Source organism: Orbicella franksi, chromosome 10, assembly GCF_964199315.1.
Source record: "Orbicella franksi chromosome 10, jaOrbFran1.1, whole genome shotgun sequence".
In the NCBI taxonomy this organism is placed as follows: Eukaryota; Metazoa; Cnidaria; class Anthozoa; order Scleractinia; family Merulinidae; genus Orbicella; species Orbicella franksi.
This window is the reverse complement of record NC_138154.1, coordinates 15168715-15182081: the sequence shown is the minus strand read 5'-3', so window position 1 is coordinate 15182081 and position 13367 is coordinate 15168715. Positions and strand designations below refer to the sequence as shown.

Here is a 13367-nt window from a genome sequence, read left to right as displayed (position 1 = left end):
CGATAAGCGAAGTAAAGAAACTCCGAAGCTTGTACGACACAGTGGAATCTCATGTTCGTGGATTGGAAAGTATGGAAATCTCATCTGAAATGTATGGTTGCTTCTTGACACCAATCGTTATGCAGAAATTACCGGAGGAATTTCGGATCGCTATCACACGAAATTTGGAATCGGAGACATGGAATCTGAAAGATATTTTGGGTGAATTTCACAAGGAACTGCAACTGAGAGAACAATGTCTTGTCAATAACAAGGATTCCAGGCCTTCACATCAGAGAGGTGAGTCGCCATTTTCTACATCAGCTTTGTACACTGACAGTTCTGAGAATAAACAGTCTCCTCGTGTTTGGTGCTCATTCTGTAATCAAAATCATCAGAGCTCTAAATGTAATGTTGTCACAAGTATTGAATCTAGAAGGGAAGTTCTTAAAAGGAAGGGCAAGTGTTTTCTCTGTCTCAAGCAAGGACATTTGGCACGTAACTGTCAAGCACCTATGAAGTGTCTTAAATGTCAAGGTGCCCATCATGTAGCAATTTGTGGTAACCCTGATCCAACCCTGGGTGGGCAAGATCGAGAACATGTGGCCAGTGTCTCTACTAGTATGTATGTGGATCAGTCTAGAGGGTCGGTGTTGTTGCAAACCGCAACCGCTGAAGTTGTGCGTCCGGATAATGACAGTTTTCCACTAAGTGTTCGTCTGGTTTTTGACTCATGCAGTCAGCGATCATACATGACTAAGGACCTTAAAGACAAACTGGGGTTATCAGTAATTGGTAGAGAGTCACTTCTAATCAAAACCTTTGGTGAGTCTGACGCCAGGCTACGAACATGTGAAATTGTTCAAGTGGGTATCAAAACCAGATGCGATGCAATTGTGTACATTCAAGCCTATGTGGTGCCAGTCATATGTGGCCCTCTGACCCAACAACCCACAGAGCTTGCTCAGTCTAGCTACGAACATCTGCATGACCTCAGTTTAGCCGACAGGTGTGGCGGCAGAGATTTGCCCATCAGCATTCTCATTGGTGCTGATTATTATTGGTCATTGGTCGAAGGTACTATTGTGAGAGGTGCACCGTGGGAACCTGTTGCTCTTGCTACAAAGCTAGGATATGTCCTCTCCGGACCCACTATGATTGTGTCTAACCGTGACAATGGTAACACTGTGAATCTTACTGCGACGCATGTACTGAAAGTGGAAGCAAGTGTCGTCGGTCAAGATGAACTTGCCTCTGAACTTGGAAAATTCTGGGACTATGAGTCACTTGGCATTCGAGATAAAGGTTCGTCTCTGTATGACAAATTTGTTAGCGAAGTTGAATTCACTGAAGGAAGATATCAAGTACAGCTACCTTTCAAAGAGGACCATGAGCTGCTTCCAGATAATTTTGCTTTGTGCAAATCAAGGTTGGTCTCACTACTGAAACGTCTGAAATTAAAGCCCGAGATGTTAAAGCACTATGATGATGTCATCCAAGATCAGCAACAACAAGGAATTGTGGAACCTGTGGATCAAGGTGTCAACAATGGTGTGGGAAAAGTACATTACATTCCTCATCATGAAGTGATTCGCGTGGACAAGGACACCACAAAACTTCGTATTGTTTATGATGCCAGTGCACGATCAGGAAAGAACACATCAAGTCTCAATGACTGTTTGTATGCTGGTCCACCACTATCTCCCCTCATCTATGACATCCTCCTGAGGTTCCGGGCTCACAAGACAGCCCTCATAGGAGACATTGAGAAAGCTTTTCTAAATGTTTCAGTTCACCCCAAAGATCGTGACTATCTTCGTTTCCTGTGGGTTGATGATGTCACAAGCAGCCACCCGAACCTACAAGTTTATCGATTTGCAAGAGTTGCATTTGGCGTCTCCGCAAGTCCGTTCCTATTGAATGCAACAATTCGTCATCACTTGACTTCTGCTGACATCCCCAAAGAATTTGCTGAGAGAGTTCTGAAAAGTCTGTATGTGGATGACTTTGTTGGTGGAGATGATTCTGACAATTCTGTTTTCGAGATGTATGAGAATCTGAAGTCATCCTTCAAGAGCGGAGGCTTCAATATGAGAAAATGGGTCTCCAACTCTGAAGCCCTTCAGGAAAGAATTGAACAATCTGAAAGCCAGTCTTCTCAAGTTACAAGCAAGTCTGTCAAGGAGCACCCTGTTCAAGAGGAAGATCAAACCTTCTCGAGTTCCCTGTTTGAGACGTCAAAGAACCCCAGCACAGCAAAACTGAAAGTACTGGGAGTTGGATGGGATAGACGAAATGATTTGTTACTCTTGGATCTGGCCTCTCCACTAGAAACTAGCAATACTTGTCCAGTTACGAAGAGAGCAATTCTTGGTACAACAAGCAAGTTGTATGATCCCCTGGGACTAATTAGTCCAGTCATCATTCTACTGAAGATCATCTTTCAATCTATTTGCAAGACAAGAGTGGGTTGGGATGACCCCGTGGATTCATTCATCCATGAACAGTGGTTAAAGCTTGTTCAAGATGCTAAGAAGGTGGGGGTGGTGGAAGTGAGGAGACACTACCACCTTGGCTTGTCATCAGGAGATTTACAAAGCATTCAACTCCATGGTTTTGCGGATACAAGTGAGAAAGCCTATGGAGCAGTTGTGTATTTACGCCTTGAAACAACTACTGGAACTGTCTTCACCCAGCTTTTATCGTCAAAAACCAGAGTTGCTCCGATAAATGGAGAAACCATACCTCGACTGGAGTTACTAGGTGCTCTTGTTCTGGCCCGACTGGTCAATACTGTGTTGACAGCATTTGACGGAGCATTGGAAGTTGATGCTGTGTTCTTCTGGTCAGATTCGCAAATTGTTCTGTGGTGGATTTGGGGTGTAAACAGAGAATTCAAGCAATTCATTCAAAACAGAGTGGTTGAGATCCGTCGACTTACAAAGCCAACTCAGTGGAATTATTGCCCCACAGAATCCAATCCAGCTGACATCTGCTCACGTGGTACGATGACCTCGAAACTGATCACCAACCAATTGTGGTGGAGTGGTCCTGAGTTCCTTAGAAAGGAAAAGCAGTGGTGGCCAAGTCTTGCAATGAACTCTGCTGAAGTCACAAGTGACGATTCAGATCCTTGCCTAGAACTGAAGAAGGGAAGCTGTAACAGCCACACAAAGCAGCATGATAGTACAGTTCTTGCAAACATTGCCTCTGGAGAGGTGACGTCAGAAAAGTCACTAAATCTTGATTGCATCATTTCCTTGGAAAGGTTCAGTAGTCTTCAAAGACTTGTGCGAGTCACTGCATATGTTGTGCGATTTGTTTCTAATCTCAAGCAAAGTAAAATGAAGAAGAGGTTAGTGGGTGGAGTAATAAGGCATGAAGAGGTGGATTGTGCAAGAGAGCTTTGGATCAAGGAGGTTCAGAAATCTGTATACAACAACAAGAACTTTGACCAGGTCAAGATCTCATTATCACTGTTTACAGATAACAAGGGAATTCTGAGGTGTGGTGGTCGTCTTAAAAATGCCCCGATTCCGTATGATGCTCGTTTTCCAATATTCCTTCCAAGATGTTCACGACTAACTTACCTAGTGATAAATGATTGTCATCTCAAGGTTCTTCACAATGGTGTGAGGGACACTCTCACAGAGCTAAGGTCAAGATTCTGGGTAACAAAAGGAAGGCAGACTGTGAAAACTGCGATAGGAAAATGTTCTGTTTGTAAGAAGTTAGAGGGCAGAAGCTATGCAGTTCCTCCTCCCCCACCTCTTCCTGAATTTCGATTGAGCGATGACTTTGCTTTTACTCGAGTAGGAGTGGACTTCGCTGGGCCCATGTATGTCAAGGATGTATTCTCAAAGAATGGAGATTTGAACAAGGTCTATATAGCTTTGTTCACGTGCGCTGCAACCCGAGCTGTTCATCTGGAACTTGTCCCAAATCTGAGTGCGGAAAGTTTTATCAGAGCCCTTACTCGCTTTAAAGGGAGACGAGGAATTCCTGTCTTGATTGTCAGTGACAATGGGAAAACATTTAAGGATTCAAGAGTGCAGGCATATTGTCAGTGCGACGGTACACAGTGGAGGTTCAATGTCGAAGCGGCCCCTTGGTGGGGTGGTTTCTTTGAACGTCTAGTAAAATCAGTCAAGTTGAGTTTGAAGAAGGTCATACGAAATGCCCGGTTAAACTATGACGAGCTGTCTACTGTCCTTGTAGAAGTGGAAGCAGCCTGGAATTCACGACCCTTGACATATGTCTTCGATGAAATGGAGGAACCATTAACACCTTCACACCTGATTGTGGGCCGCAGAATTTTGTCAGTACCATCAAAGAACTCATCGAACGAAGTTGATCAAACTGAGGGAACACTTACAAGAAGAGCCAAATTCTTACAGCGAACACTGGATCATTTTTGGAACCGATGGAAGTCTGAGTATCTCACACAACTTAGAGAGTACCATCGCTACTCAAAGAGAGCAAATTCTGTCCGTAAAGTGCAAGTGGGAGATATTGTGTGTCTACATGAGAACAAAACCCCGAGACAGCAGTGGCGGCTTGGGAAGATCGAACGATTACTTCCTGGTCGAGATGGTCATGTTCGAAGTGCAGTGGTGAGAGTCAAGTCTGGTAATTCGCCAACCGCGGAATGGAGACGCCCATTGCAGAGGCTCTATCCCCTGGAAGTGAGGTTGGATAATGGAACTGCCAACCCTGTGCCCCGAGTGGCAAATGTTCCTGTTACAGTAGTGAGGGACGAGGATGTCCCAGTTGTCGTCGTGAATTCTGACTAAGATAGATGTATTGAGTTCATTCTGTTATATAGAGTTTGCTCGTAAGATTGTTTCAACTTTAAATGAACTTTGAACTTTGATTGATGACGTCAATCAACGCGGGGGAGTGTGTTGAAAACTGGGACCGAGCTTGTCACGTGACTTACACGATTTGACCCCCCTCGAACACTGAACTGAAAGGGAACGAATGCAAAACTAATGCGAAGTCGTTGTTCTTGAATTGTATTCTGGAGTTTTTTTGTCTTTGAATAGAGTCTTTATCTACGAAAGTGTCGTTTGAATACGTTTTCTACATATCTGTTGAGACTTTTTGATATTAACTCCATGTGTTTGGTCACTGATACTCCGAAACGTAGCGGTATCCAGAAAAAGCAAAACGCAATTAACGGGTACCACTGCACGGATTTTTGACGCACCTTTGACGAGTTATGACTCTTAAACAAACTCCGTACCATCTTTTCATCGCACATTTCGAATAGCTGCATTGTTAGGAACAACCACAAAAAAATTGGAAAAAATCTAACGTCAAGTGTTATTTCTAGGGAATTACCTTAATGTACAACCTCTTTCTATAACTAAGGCTGTCATACAGGATAGATGGGTGAGAGTTCAGTAACCACAAACAGAAAATATTCATTGAAAAGTTAATAAAAAGTTAATTAAACAACGTCTTTATCTTAGGCATCTTGCGGGCCACGAAGTGATGGAATTTCCAGTGAAGAAAGGTGAGAAACGAGTCCTTTATTATTTAGAAATGTTCTTGAGACGCAGTAGTAAATGACTTGGTCGGTGAAATTTAGTCAAAATTCAAATTTTTCGGGTTTTTTTTTTAAGTCAATACTTTAGAGCGTTTTCAGTTGAGTTACTGCAAACATTAATGAGCAGGAAATGTCAGATACAAAAGTGATGATTTGGTTTTAAAGCGGGCGACTAGTGCAAACTGAATTATGAAAAAAAATTCTAGTCTTGATTGGAGGGGGCTGCCTGATGACAAAAGTGCCCGGAAAGTGTGCAGGAAATTTGGTGGGGAAGTGGGTTGGGGAGGGGTTAAGGAACCTTTTTTGAAACTACGACATATAAAACAGGAATAAGAGAATAGATTACCATATCTACGAATTCAGAAAGGATGATCGATTAATAGTACTTAACAATTCCTTTCAGTGTTAGCTCCATTTGATATGTTTATGTGAACATTTCATCCCATTTTTCATAGCAGCAGAAAACTGGGAGAAAGGAAACCTGACTTATTGTTATATAGATGTAATATATAGGCCAAGGGGTACAATGTTACATGTAGTATGTACGCACACATCTTGAATTGACCTCAAGACTGCAATTTCCTTGCATGCATGCTGGATGCTGAAGTCACAGTTATTTCTCCATAAGTTGGTTCGATTTTTGAGCAGATCAGTCTCCGATACTTTTAGCTGCTAAGTTTACCAGATAAGAAGAAAATGGTATCCTTTTTTCTATTTTGTCAGCCACCTTGGGAAAACTGAAACATATGCTGAGGATGATTGTATTTCCTATAGTAATGGAAAAGTATTAGAAAAACAGGTTACAGCAAATTTTACACAGGAAGATCCATATTGTGAGTGTTTCGATACAATTTTGGGGGACCATAGCTAACAAGACTAGATCAGTTTTCGAAAGGCTTTTAATAGTCTTCCCTCCGTCACATCAATGCGAAGTTTCATTGGTCTTTGATTGACATATACTTATATCATAAGGACGGTGCCTACATTTGTTCGTGCGCACACGTTCTGCGCATCACGCAAGGGCATAGTTTAAGGTGGCTTACTACAGTTTTGATAGATTATAACAGCCCAACTTCTAACTCTTTTGAAAAATGTTCCAAGATGTTTTTCCTTTCTCTATATACAAATGGCCAAAATGAATGCCCGAGTACCCAAGGAGAGACTGGGCATTAGTAGGTTAAATGACCTTTTTCTTAAAATCCACCCGTATGACCCCACCTCAAAATTTCAGGAGTAAGAAATTTGCTCTGATTTAAAATTCATGCATAGTAAAATAAAATCTGTAAGACAGATTTTTCGCAAATTAAGAGAATGTGAAATCAAAAATAGCTCAAAATCTGTCTGACAGATTTTTAAACGATGACGTATTATGTGACGTCATCGCTTTATGCTGGCACCCATGCATTCCTCTGGATAGTGATTTCGCATAGTTTGTCGCGCTTATGTCCGTGCGCTTATGTCGCGCACTTTTATCCCCCTGTGGAAGCGAAATGCGCTCTGGGAGTTCCTTTGCTGCTTTCCTTTGCTGTTTGTAGGTTCAGCGGAATGCTTTTAATTGGAGCTTTTAAAAGAAGATTTAGGGGTGGATTTTGGTTTAAACAGTATCGGATAAATTTGCGTTCACGGGCAAACTCATAATAAGAACATATCCTCCAGACATACAAGTTTAGATAGACAAGTAAGTCGCACAGGCGATAGGTGAAGGCTTTGCGGCTTTCCTTTGTTGTTTTTAGGATCAGCAGACTGCTTTTAATCGATATGACAAGTATACAGTTAAAACAACAAATTAATTTCCGGTGAGGTAATTAGTGTTGCCAAATATTTTTAAAGATAATAAGGTGTCGATTTCTGAGAGAGTAACATTCCTTTACGGGTTGCCTTTGCGGCTTTCCTTTGCTGTTTGTAGGATCAGCGGAGTGCTTTTAATTTCAGCTTTTAAAGGAAGATTTGGGGGTTGATTTTGGTTTACACAGTGTCGGATAAATTTTCGCTCACTGGCAAACTCGTAATGAGAACATATCGTCCATACATACAAATTTAGATAGACAAGCAAGTCGCACACGCGATAGCTGAAGGGTCTACATAAAATTTACGAATTGGTAGCACAGTTGTACTTTTGCCAGTCTTGAAGTGAATTGAATGAGCATTGTATGAGCACTGAAATATACAGTTTACAGTAGTGATAATGAAGTCAGGGTACGATTCATTTGCAGTTTTCAGTTTTTTATGAAGTTTTGGAAATGTGCCGTTTTATATTTTCTGTCAACGAAAGAGTGGTTGTGATTAAACAATCGATAATCGTTTTGTCAGGGTAAAGACAATACAAATGTTCATTGATAACGAGTATACGGTTAACAACAAATTAATTTTCTGTGAGGTAATTAGCGTTGCCGAATATCTTTAAAGATAATAAGGTGTGGATTTCAGAGAGAGAAACTTGTACTTTGCGGCTTTCCTTTGCTATTTGTAGGATCAGCGGAGTGCTTTTAATTTCAGCTTTTAAAGGAAGATTTGGGGGTGGATTTTGGTTTATACAGTGTCGGATAAATTTGCGCTCACGGGCAAACTCATAATAACATATCTTCGATACATACAATTTTAGATAGACAGGCGGGTCGCACACGCGATATGTTAAGTCACGAGAAAATGATTTTCTCTTGGACAAGTATATGGTTAAGACAACAAATTAATTTCCGGCGAGGTAATTAGCTTTGCCAAATATCTTAAAAGATAATAAGGTGTTGATTTCAGAGAGAAGAACTTTTCAGCGGAGTGCTTTTTATTTGGGTTGGTACATTTCGCTGACCCCTAGTACGAGTACATGGACTAACAAGATAGCCCTGGTACATGAACTACTTGAATGAGCCACCGATGGACTACCCTATTGGCCCTGGGCTTAAACACGTGTTTGAAAGCAGGTTGAAGCTATTGCTACGTATACCGAGGTGATTTAATGCCTTTCAAGTCCTGAAGTTATTTTCGTTTTTCTTAGGGTTCCTTGCGTCATTTTTGCACGCGCGACTAATACTAACGTCTGAAAGGCAATCGTAGCGCGCGCTACTGACGAAATCAAGTTTACTGAACCTGTACTTAAACCAGGAACACCAGAATAGCAGCATATCGCTAACCAAAACTGTTAACGTCCTCCAGCTGAAAAACTATTGTTATCTGTCGAAAATTATACTGAAATCCAACTGTAAATATGTACCTGCAGATGGCGTAGTGCGCGCGCAAAACAAGCGCGAGATACGCAAATGTTTTACTTTCTTGGGAGGTGACAGGAAAAAAATGTAACGGGTACCGTAAAAGTTTCCAAAAAAGATCAATAACTTTAAAAAACACGTGTTTACCCTCACATTTTGTTTTTGGTTTCTCACCACCAGTATATTAGCTGAACCAGAGGAAGGCTGTCAGAGACGCTAAAAGCGCTGTTGCAACGATTTTGTCATTAAAAACATACCAAAAGTGGTTTTTATGGTACCATTTACCATGCAGTTTTAAGATCTTTATAAATGTGTTTCCTTTTCTGTATGTAAAGGCCAACTCTAAGGAAATCTCTGAAGAAATATCCATTCCTTCTTTTTTCAGAAAAATACTGATGTCAGCACTTTTTGTTGAGATTCAAGGCTAATTATCTCGAAACTAGACGCTTTGCTGCGTGTACCCAGGCAGTCGTTATACTGAGAAGCACTAGCTATATTGCAACTGAGCGAAATGTTCTGCATTTGAAGTCTTACGAAATTCAATCTAATCGATGTGCTCAAGCTATTGTGCCTTTGACTGCATTTCTTGGAATCGATTAATAGCTTATTACTCGTTTGAAGGCCTTTACGGCGTGAAATGAGTCAAGGTCTTGATATCAGCCTATAAACGTTTCAGTCTATTTTCCTTAGCCTTTGTTGTCGTTGTTGTTGTTGTTGTTTGCGTTTCTCAAGCAAGCGAGACATTTTGCATTTCAGAATTATGGCGGTGCGTGACATTGAGCTACGAACTCGTTTGTCGAGAAACATATGCTTATCTCGTTATTTGTAGCTCATTCAGAAGTTAAAGTATTAGGAAAGGTGCTTATGTAAATGCTTGTTTGTTCAGTACAGATGTTTACACTATTTTCCGGCCGCAATGTTGGTGTACCGCGGAGGTACACCAACATGGCGGCTCTATACTGCGCTCTGTAAATTTGTGCAAAATATTTCGACGAATATCTGAGGTTTGGGAAAACGCACAGACTTAAAATTAGAGATGTGTCATCTTTATTAATCTCCTATAACATCACAATTTCTTGACTTTATCCACTAAATGGTTTTCGAATAATTTTTTTTTATTACGTCGGGATTGCGTGACAGTGCAAGCCAAGAATTGTTTTGCTAGGGTCAACATACATGAATTTCTTTCAGCTTTAATGTACAATAATTCGCTACATGGGTTTCATTCCTGTAAAGACACGTAACTCTGTTACAAGAAAATAACGAGAGAATATCGTTCAGTTCCAGATTTTAACTTTATTATACTTTACGAGGTTTCTCAGAGCGTTTTACTTAGGTGTACTCGAACAGATACATTCGTAAACAAATTCTTTAACCTTTTTGCTCTTGTTGCTCAGACGTTCTTGAGTTCGTGCTGAGATTCTACTTGGTTCACGGTCACGTCTAAAACGCCGAAAACGTTTAAGGTCCTTTAGGGTTGGTCTACCACGAACGGTGTGTTCGTTTGCATATGATTCCATCGCCCTAGAAATCATGGAATCCATGCTAACTTTAAAAGACGAAAACTTCTGTAAATTCCATGTTGCACGCATGCACAGGTGACGCATGCGCTTTAAAGACCAGACGGCGATATGTGACTCAACGAGGAAAAATAGAAGTGAGCCGAAATTTAAACCCAGGCCTCACTGCCTGGGTAAAAATGCGTGGCTACCCCAATTTTTCTTTGTGGATTCCAAGAGCCCTTGCAAAGATCGACTTTTTCTGCGTGGTCCTTACCCGGGGCAAAAACCTTTATATTTAGTAGGCACCGCCCTTAATTGTCTGATGGCAATGATAAACTGAAAACCTCCAAATTAGTAAACCTTCAATTATGCGAGATCAGATTTCGTAACATATCATAAACTATAAGTAACTTAGCGGAGAATAAAAATTCTCTCATTCATGTCACTTAAATAAGGAGAACATTTCAAATTGTAATTTTTGCGTAATGTGCCAAATTGAAATGGGAGCAGGCTGGCAGACATGGACTAGGGTTCGAGTGACAGACTTTCAGCCAATTAGCAGCTTGCCTCAGATCTCTTCCTTTCTGTAGTGCATGGGAGTAAATCATGTGTTTAATCAGTCAGTTCTTTGTAGTAAATTCGTCATAATTAATTCGTCAAAATTGGGCCCAAGTCCTGCAATTTCAAACTCATTTCTCTTCTCTTTCACACAGAACCGTTTGTGGAGGAGTGTCAAAAACAGCTACATTCTCATTATAACACCTTCAGTAAAGTCAAGATCATCCCATGGAAACCAGCCTCAGCCATTCATATTGATGAAATATACACCCAGCTATCCTGGGTCAGGGATGACAGGAAACCCAGTGAAGTGACACAAGAAGAACTTGAAGACTACACCGACATATTCAAAGGCGACAAGCATCATCCTAATCCAAAGCGACTTCTGGTTTATGGCCGGCCAGGCATTGGGAAAAGCACATTTTCTCAAAAAACTGCTTTCGACTGGTCGAATCAGAGGAAAGGAATCCTAATGAAGTTTGATGTTGTGCTGCTAATTAAGTTGCGAGATGTGTGTGATTTGAAAGATGTCAGTGATGTTCTAAGGGCTTCTAAACTGCTGGCTGGTGATGGAGCAGTTTCACTCAATGATGTCTATGAATACATACTTCATAATCAAGAAAAGGTGTTACTCATTTTGGATGGCTATGATGAGTACTTCTGTTCTGGAGAACAATCACCTGTCCGTGACATTTGGGAGAGCACGCTACTGTTGGATGTCCACGTCATTATCACAACCCGGCAAGAGAAAACTGACGAGTTAATATTGCCCAGCCACGTTCAATTTGAATTAAATGGTTTCAAAAGTGACGATCAAGTCAGAGCGTTCGCAAGCAAGGTCCTGGGAGGTAAAGAAAAAGTTGAAGAGTTTGTAACTTACTTAGTCGAAAGAGATTTGAAAGACTTGGCTGAAATCCCACTTCTTTTGTTGATGCTCTGTATAGTCTGGGAGGAAAACCACTTTAAGGAACTGCCAAAATCACGGGCTGACATTTACCAATACTTTATTGAAACTTTGATCCTCCACACTATCGCAAAAGATGCAAAAGCAAAGCAAGAGGAAAATATAGACGCCCACAATGTAGAGCTTTGTGCATTAGGCAAGCTTGCCTTTGACGCACTTTTGCAAAATGTTCTTTCTTTTCCTATTGACAAACTGCCCGACAGCATTTTGAGCGAGAAATTAAGTAAAGTCGGGTTGTTTCATGTCCTCAATGCTGGAACATTTTTGAAACGCGAGAGACATGTTCACTTTATTCATAAATCAGTACAGGAGTTCCTGGCTGCACTTTATCTCAAGGAGGAGTTGTTAAAAGAAACAAGTACAAACTGTCTGTGCCAAGTTGAATCATTTGAAAAGATTGGCAAGATGATTGACGTTCTTAGATTTGCCTGTGAGCTGTCAGCAGATGCAGCATGCGCTGTTCTAAGTCATCTGGGGATGGTAGGAAAGAAGGGAGGCCTGGCAGAGTACAACTTCACTGAGACACCTTGTATTTCAGACTTTTCTAACAATCAACCACAGTTTCTAACCCTTATCTCACATAGCTTTCTCTCATGCGCATCTGACAAGAGACGAGATCTCTATCCTATATTTTTGGCTTACGTTGGTGGTGTTTTATTAATTAATTCTGACCAGCTGCATAGCGTTGCCAATGAGCACATGTTGAGGTCTGCTGCGGCGCCAGAGTTTATCTTCTTCTCTGGCGGCCGACATACAGAGCAAAGCTATCGAGACCTAATCAGTGTACTAGAAGACCTCAGTGCAGTTATTGGCAGCTGTTCGGGCGAAAAGAAAGCTTCGGATTTCGTAAAGAAGTATCCATTACCAAACGTAGATGATATTTTTCTGAAGAAAGAAGAAGGGAAAACATACCTTTATATTCCTCAAATTCGGTCAAACCTCAGTTCCACATATCCCACTGAAATGCTTAGGGAGCTCATGTCATCGCCAGAATCTATTCAGAGGAAGAAGCCAGTTGATGACCAGTCAAATGCACAAGACGACAGTAGCGCTTTGTGTTTGATTGAGAACAGCATTGCTGATACTCAGGCTACTCAACATTGTCTCTCCTGTGTCTGGAACATTCGTGTCTCTGTTGAAGAAAGGCAAGAGATGGAGACGCTTATTGACGTTCTACCTTGTGTGATATCTCCACGAATTATAGACATTACCTCTTTTGAACGTGCCACTGATCCTGTGTTGGTGGACACCCTGGTCTCACGTATTAACTTTACAAACAGACTTGATAAGTTAGTACTTCACAATATCAATTTGACAGCCAAGCCTGCTGCTGTCATCGCCAGATCTCTGCACCAGGCTCCTAACTTGTCTCTTCTCGACTTGTCATGGAACCCTCTTGGTGAAGGAGTAAGTGATCTCACGCGACATCTCAGCTGTGTTCCTAGCCTGGACAGGCTGTTCCTTTATGGTGTTAAGATGACAAAGAAACAAGTGAATGATTTGAGTGAAGCTGTGCGTCAGAACAAAATCAGGGAGTTGTGGTCATCTTACCATGTAAGTTTTGTGATTTTTGTTACCATGCGGTTTTAGCATGTTTACAGTAATACTAG

General features: G+C 41.2%; 1 protein-coding gene and 1 pseudogene across 3 annotated transcripts in view; both read left to right on the top strand.

Moving 5' to 3' along the window:
- The window catches only part of LOC145500329 (uncharacterized), an 89377-nt pseudogene that overhangs the window by 26173 nt on the left and 49837 nt on the right, over positions 1–13367 (top strand). The gene's annotated exons all lie outside the window — the stretch shown is intronic.
- Positions 1–13367, top strand: part of LOC145500345 (baculoviral IAP repeat-containing protein 1e-like) — a 39190-nt gene that overhangs the window by 19995 nt on the left and 5828 nt on the right. For both annotated transcript variants that reach the window (XM_081479856.1, XM_081479855.1), the window contains 2 exons: positions 5454–5497; positions 10949–13311. In XM_081479856.1, the coding sequence (XP_081335982.1) occupies positions 5454–5497; positions 10949–13311 (2407 nt within the window). The remainder of the gene's footprint in view (positions 1–5453; positions 5498–10948; positions 13312–13367) is intronic.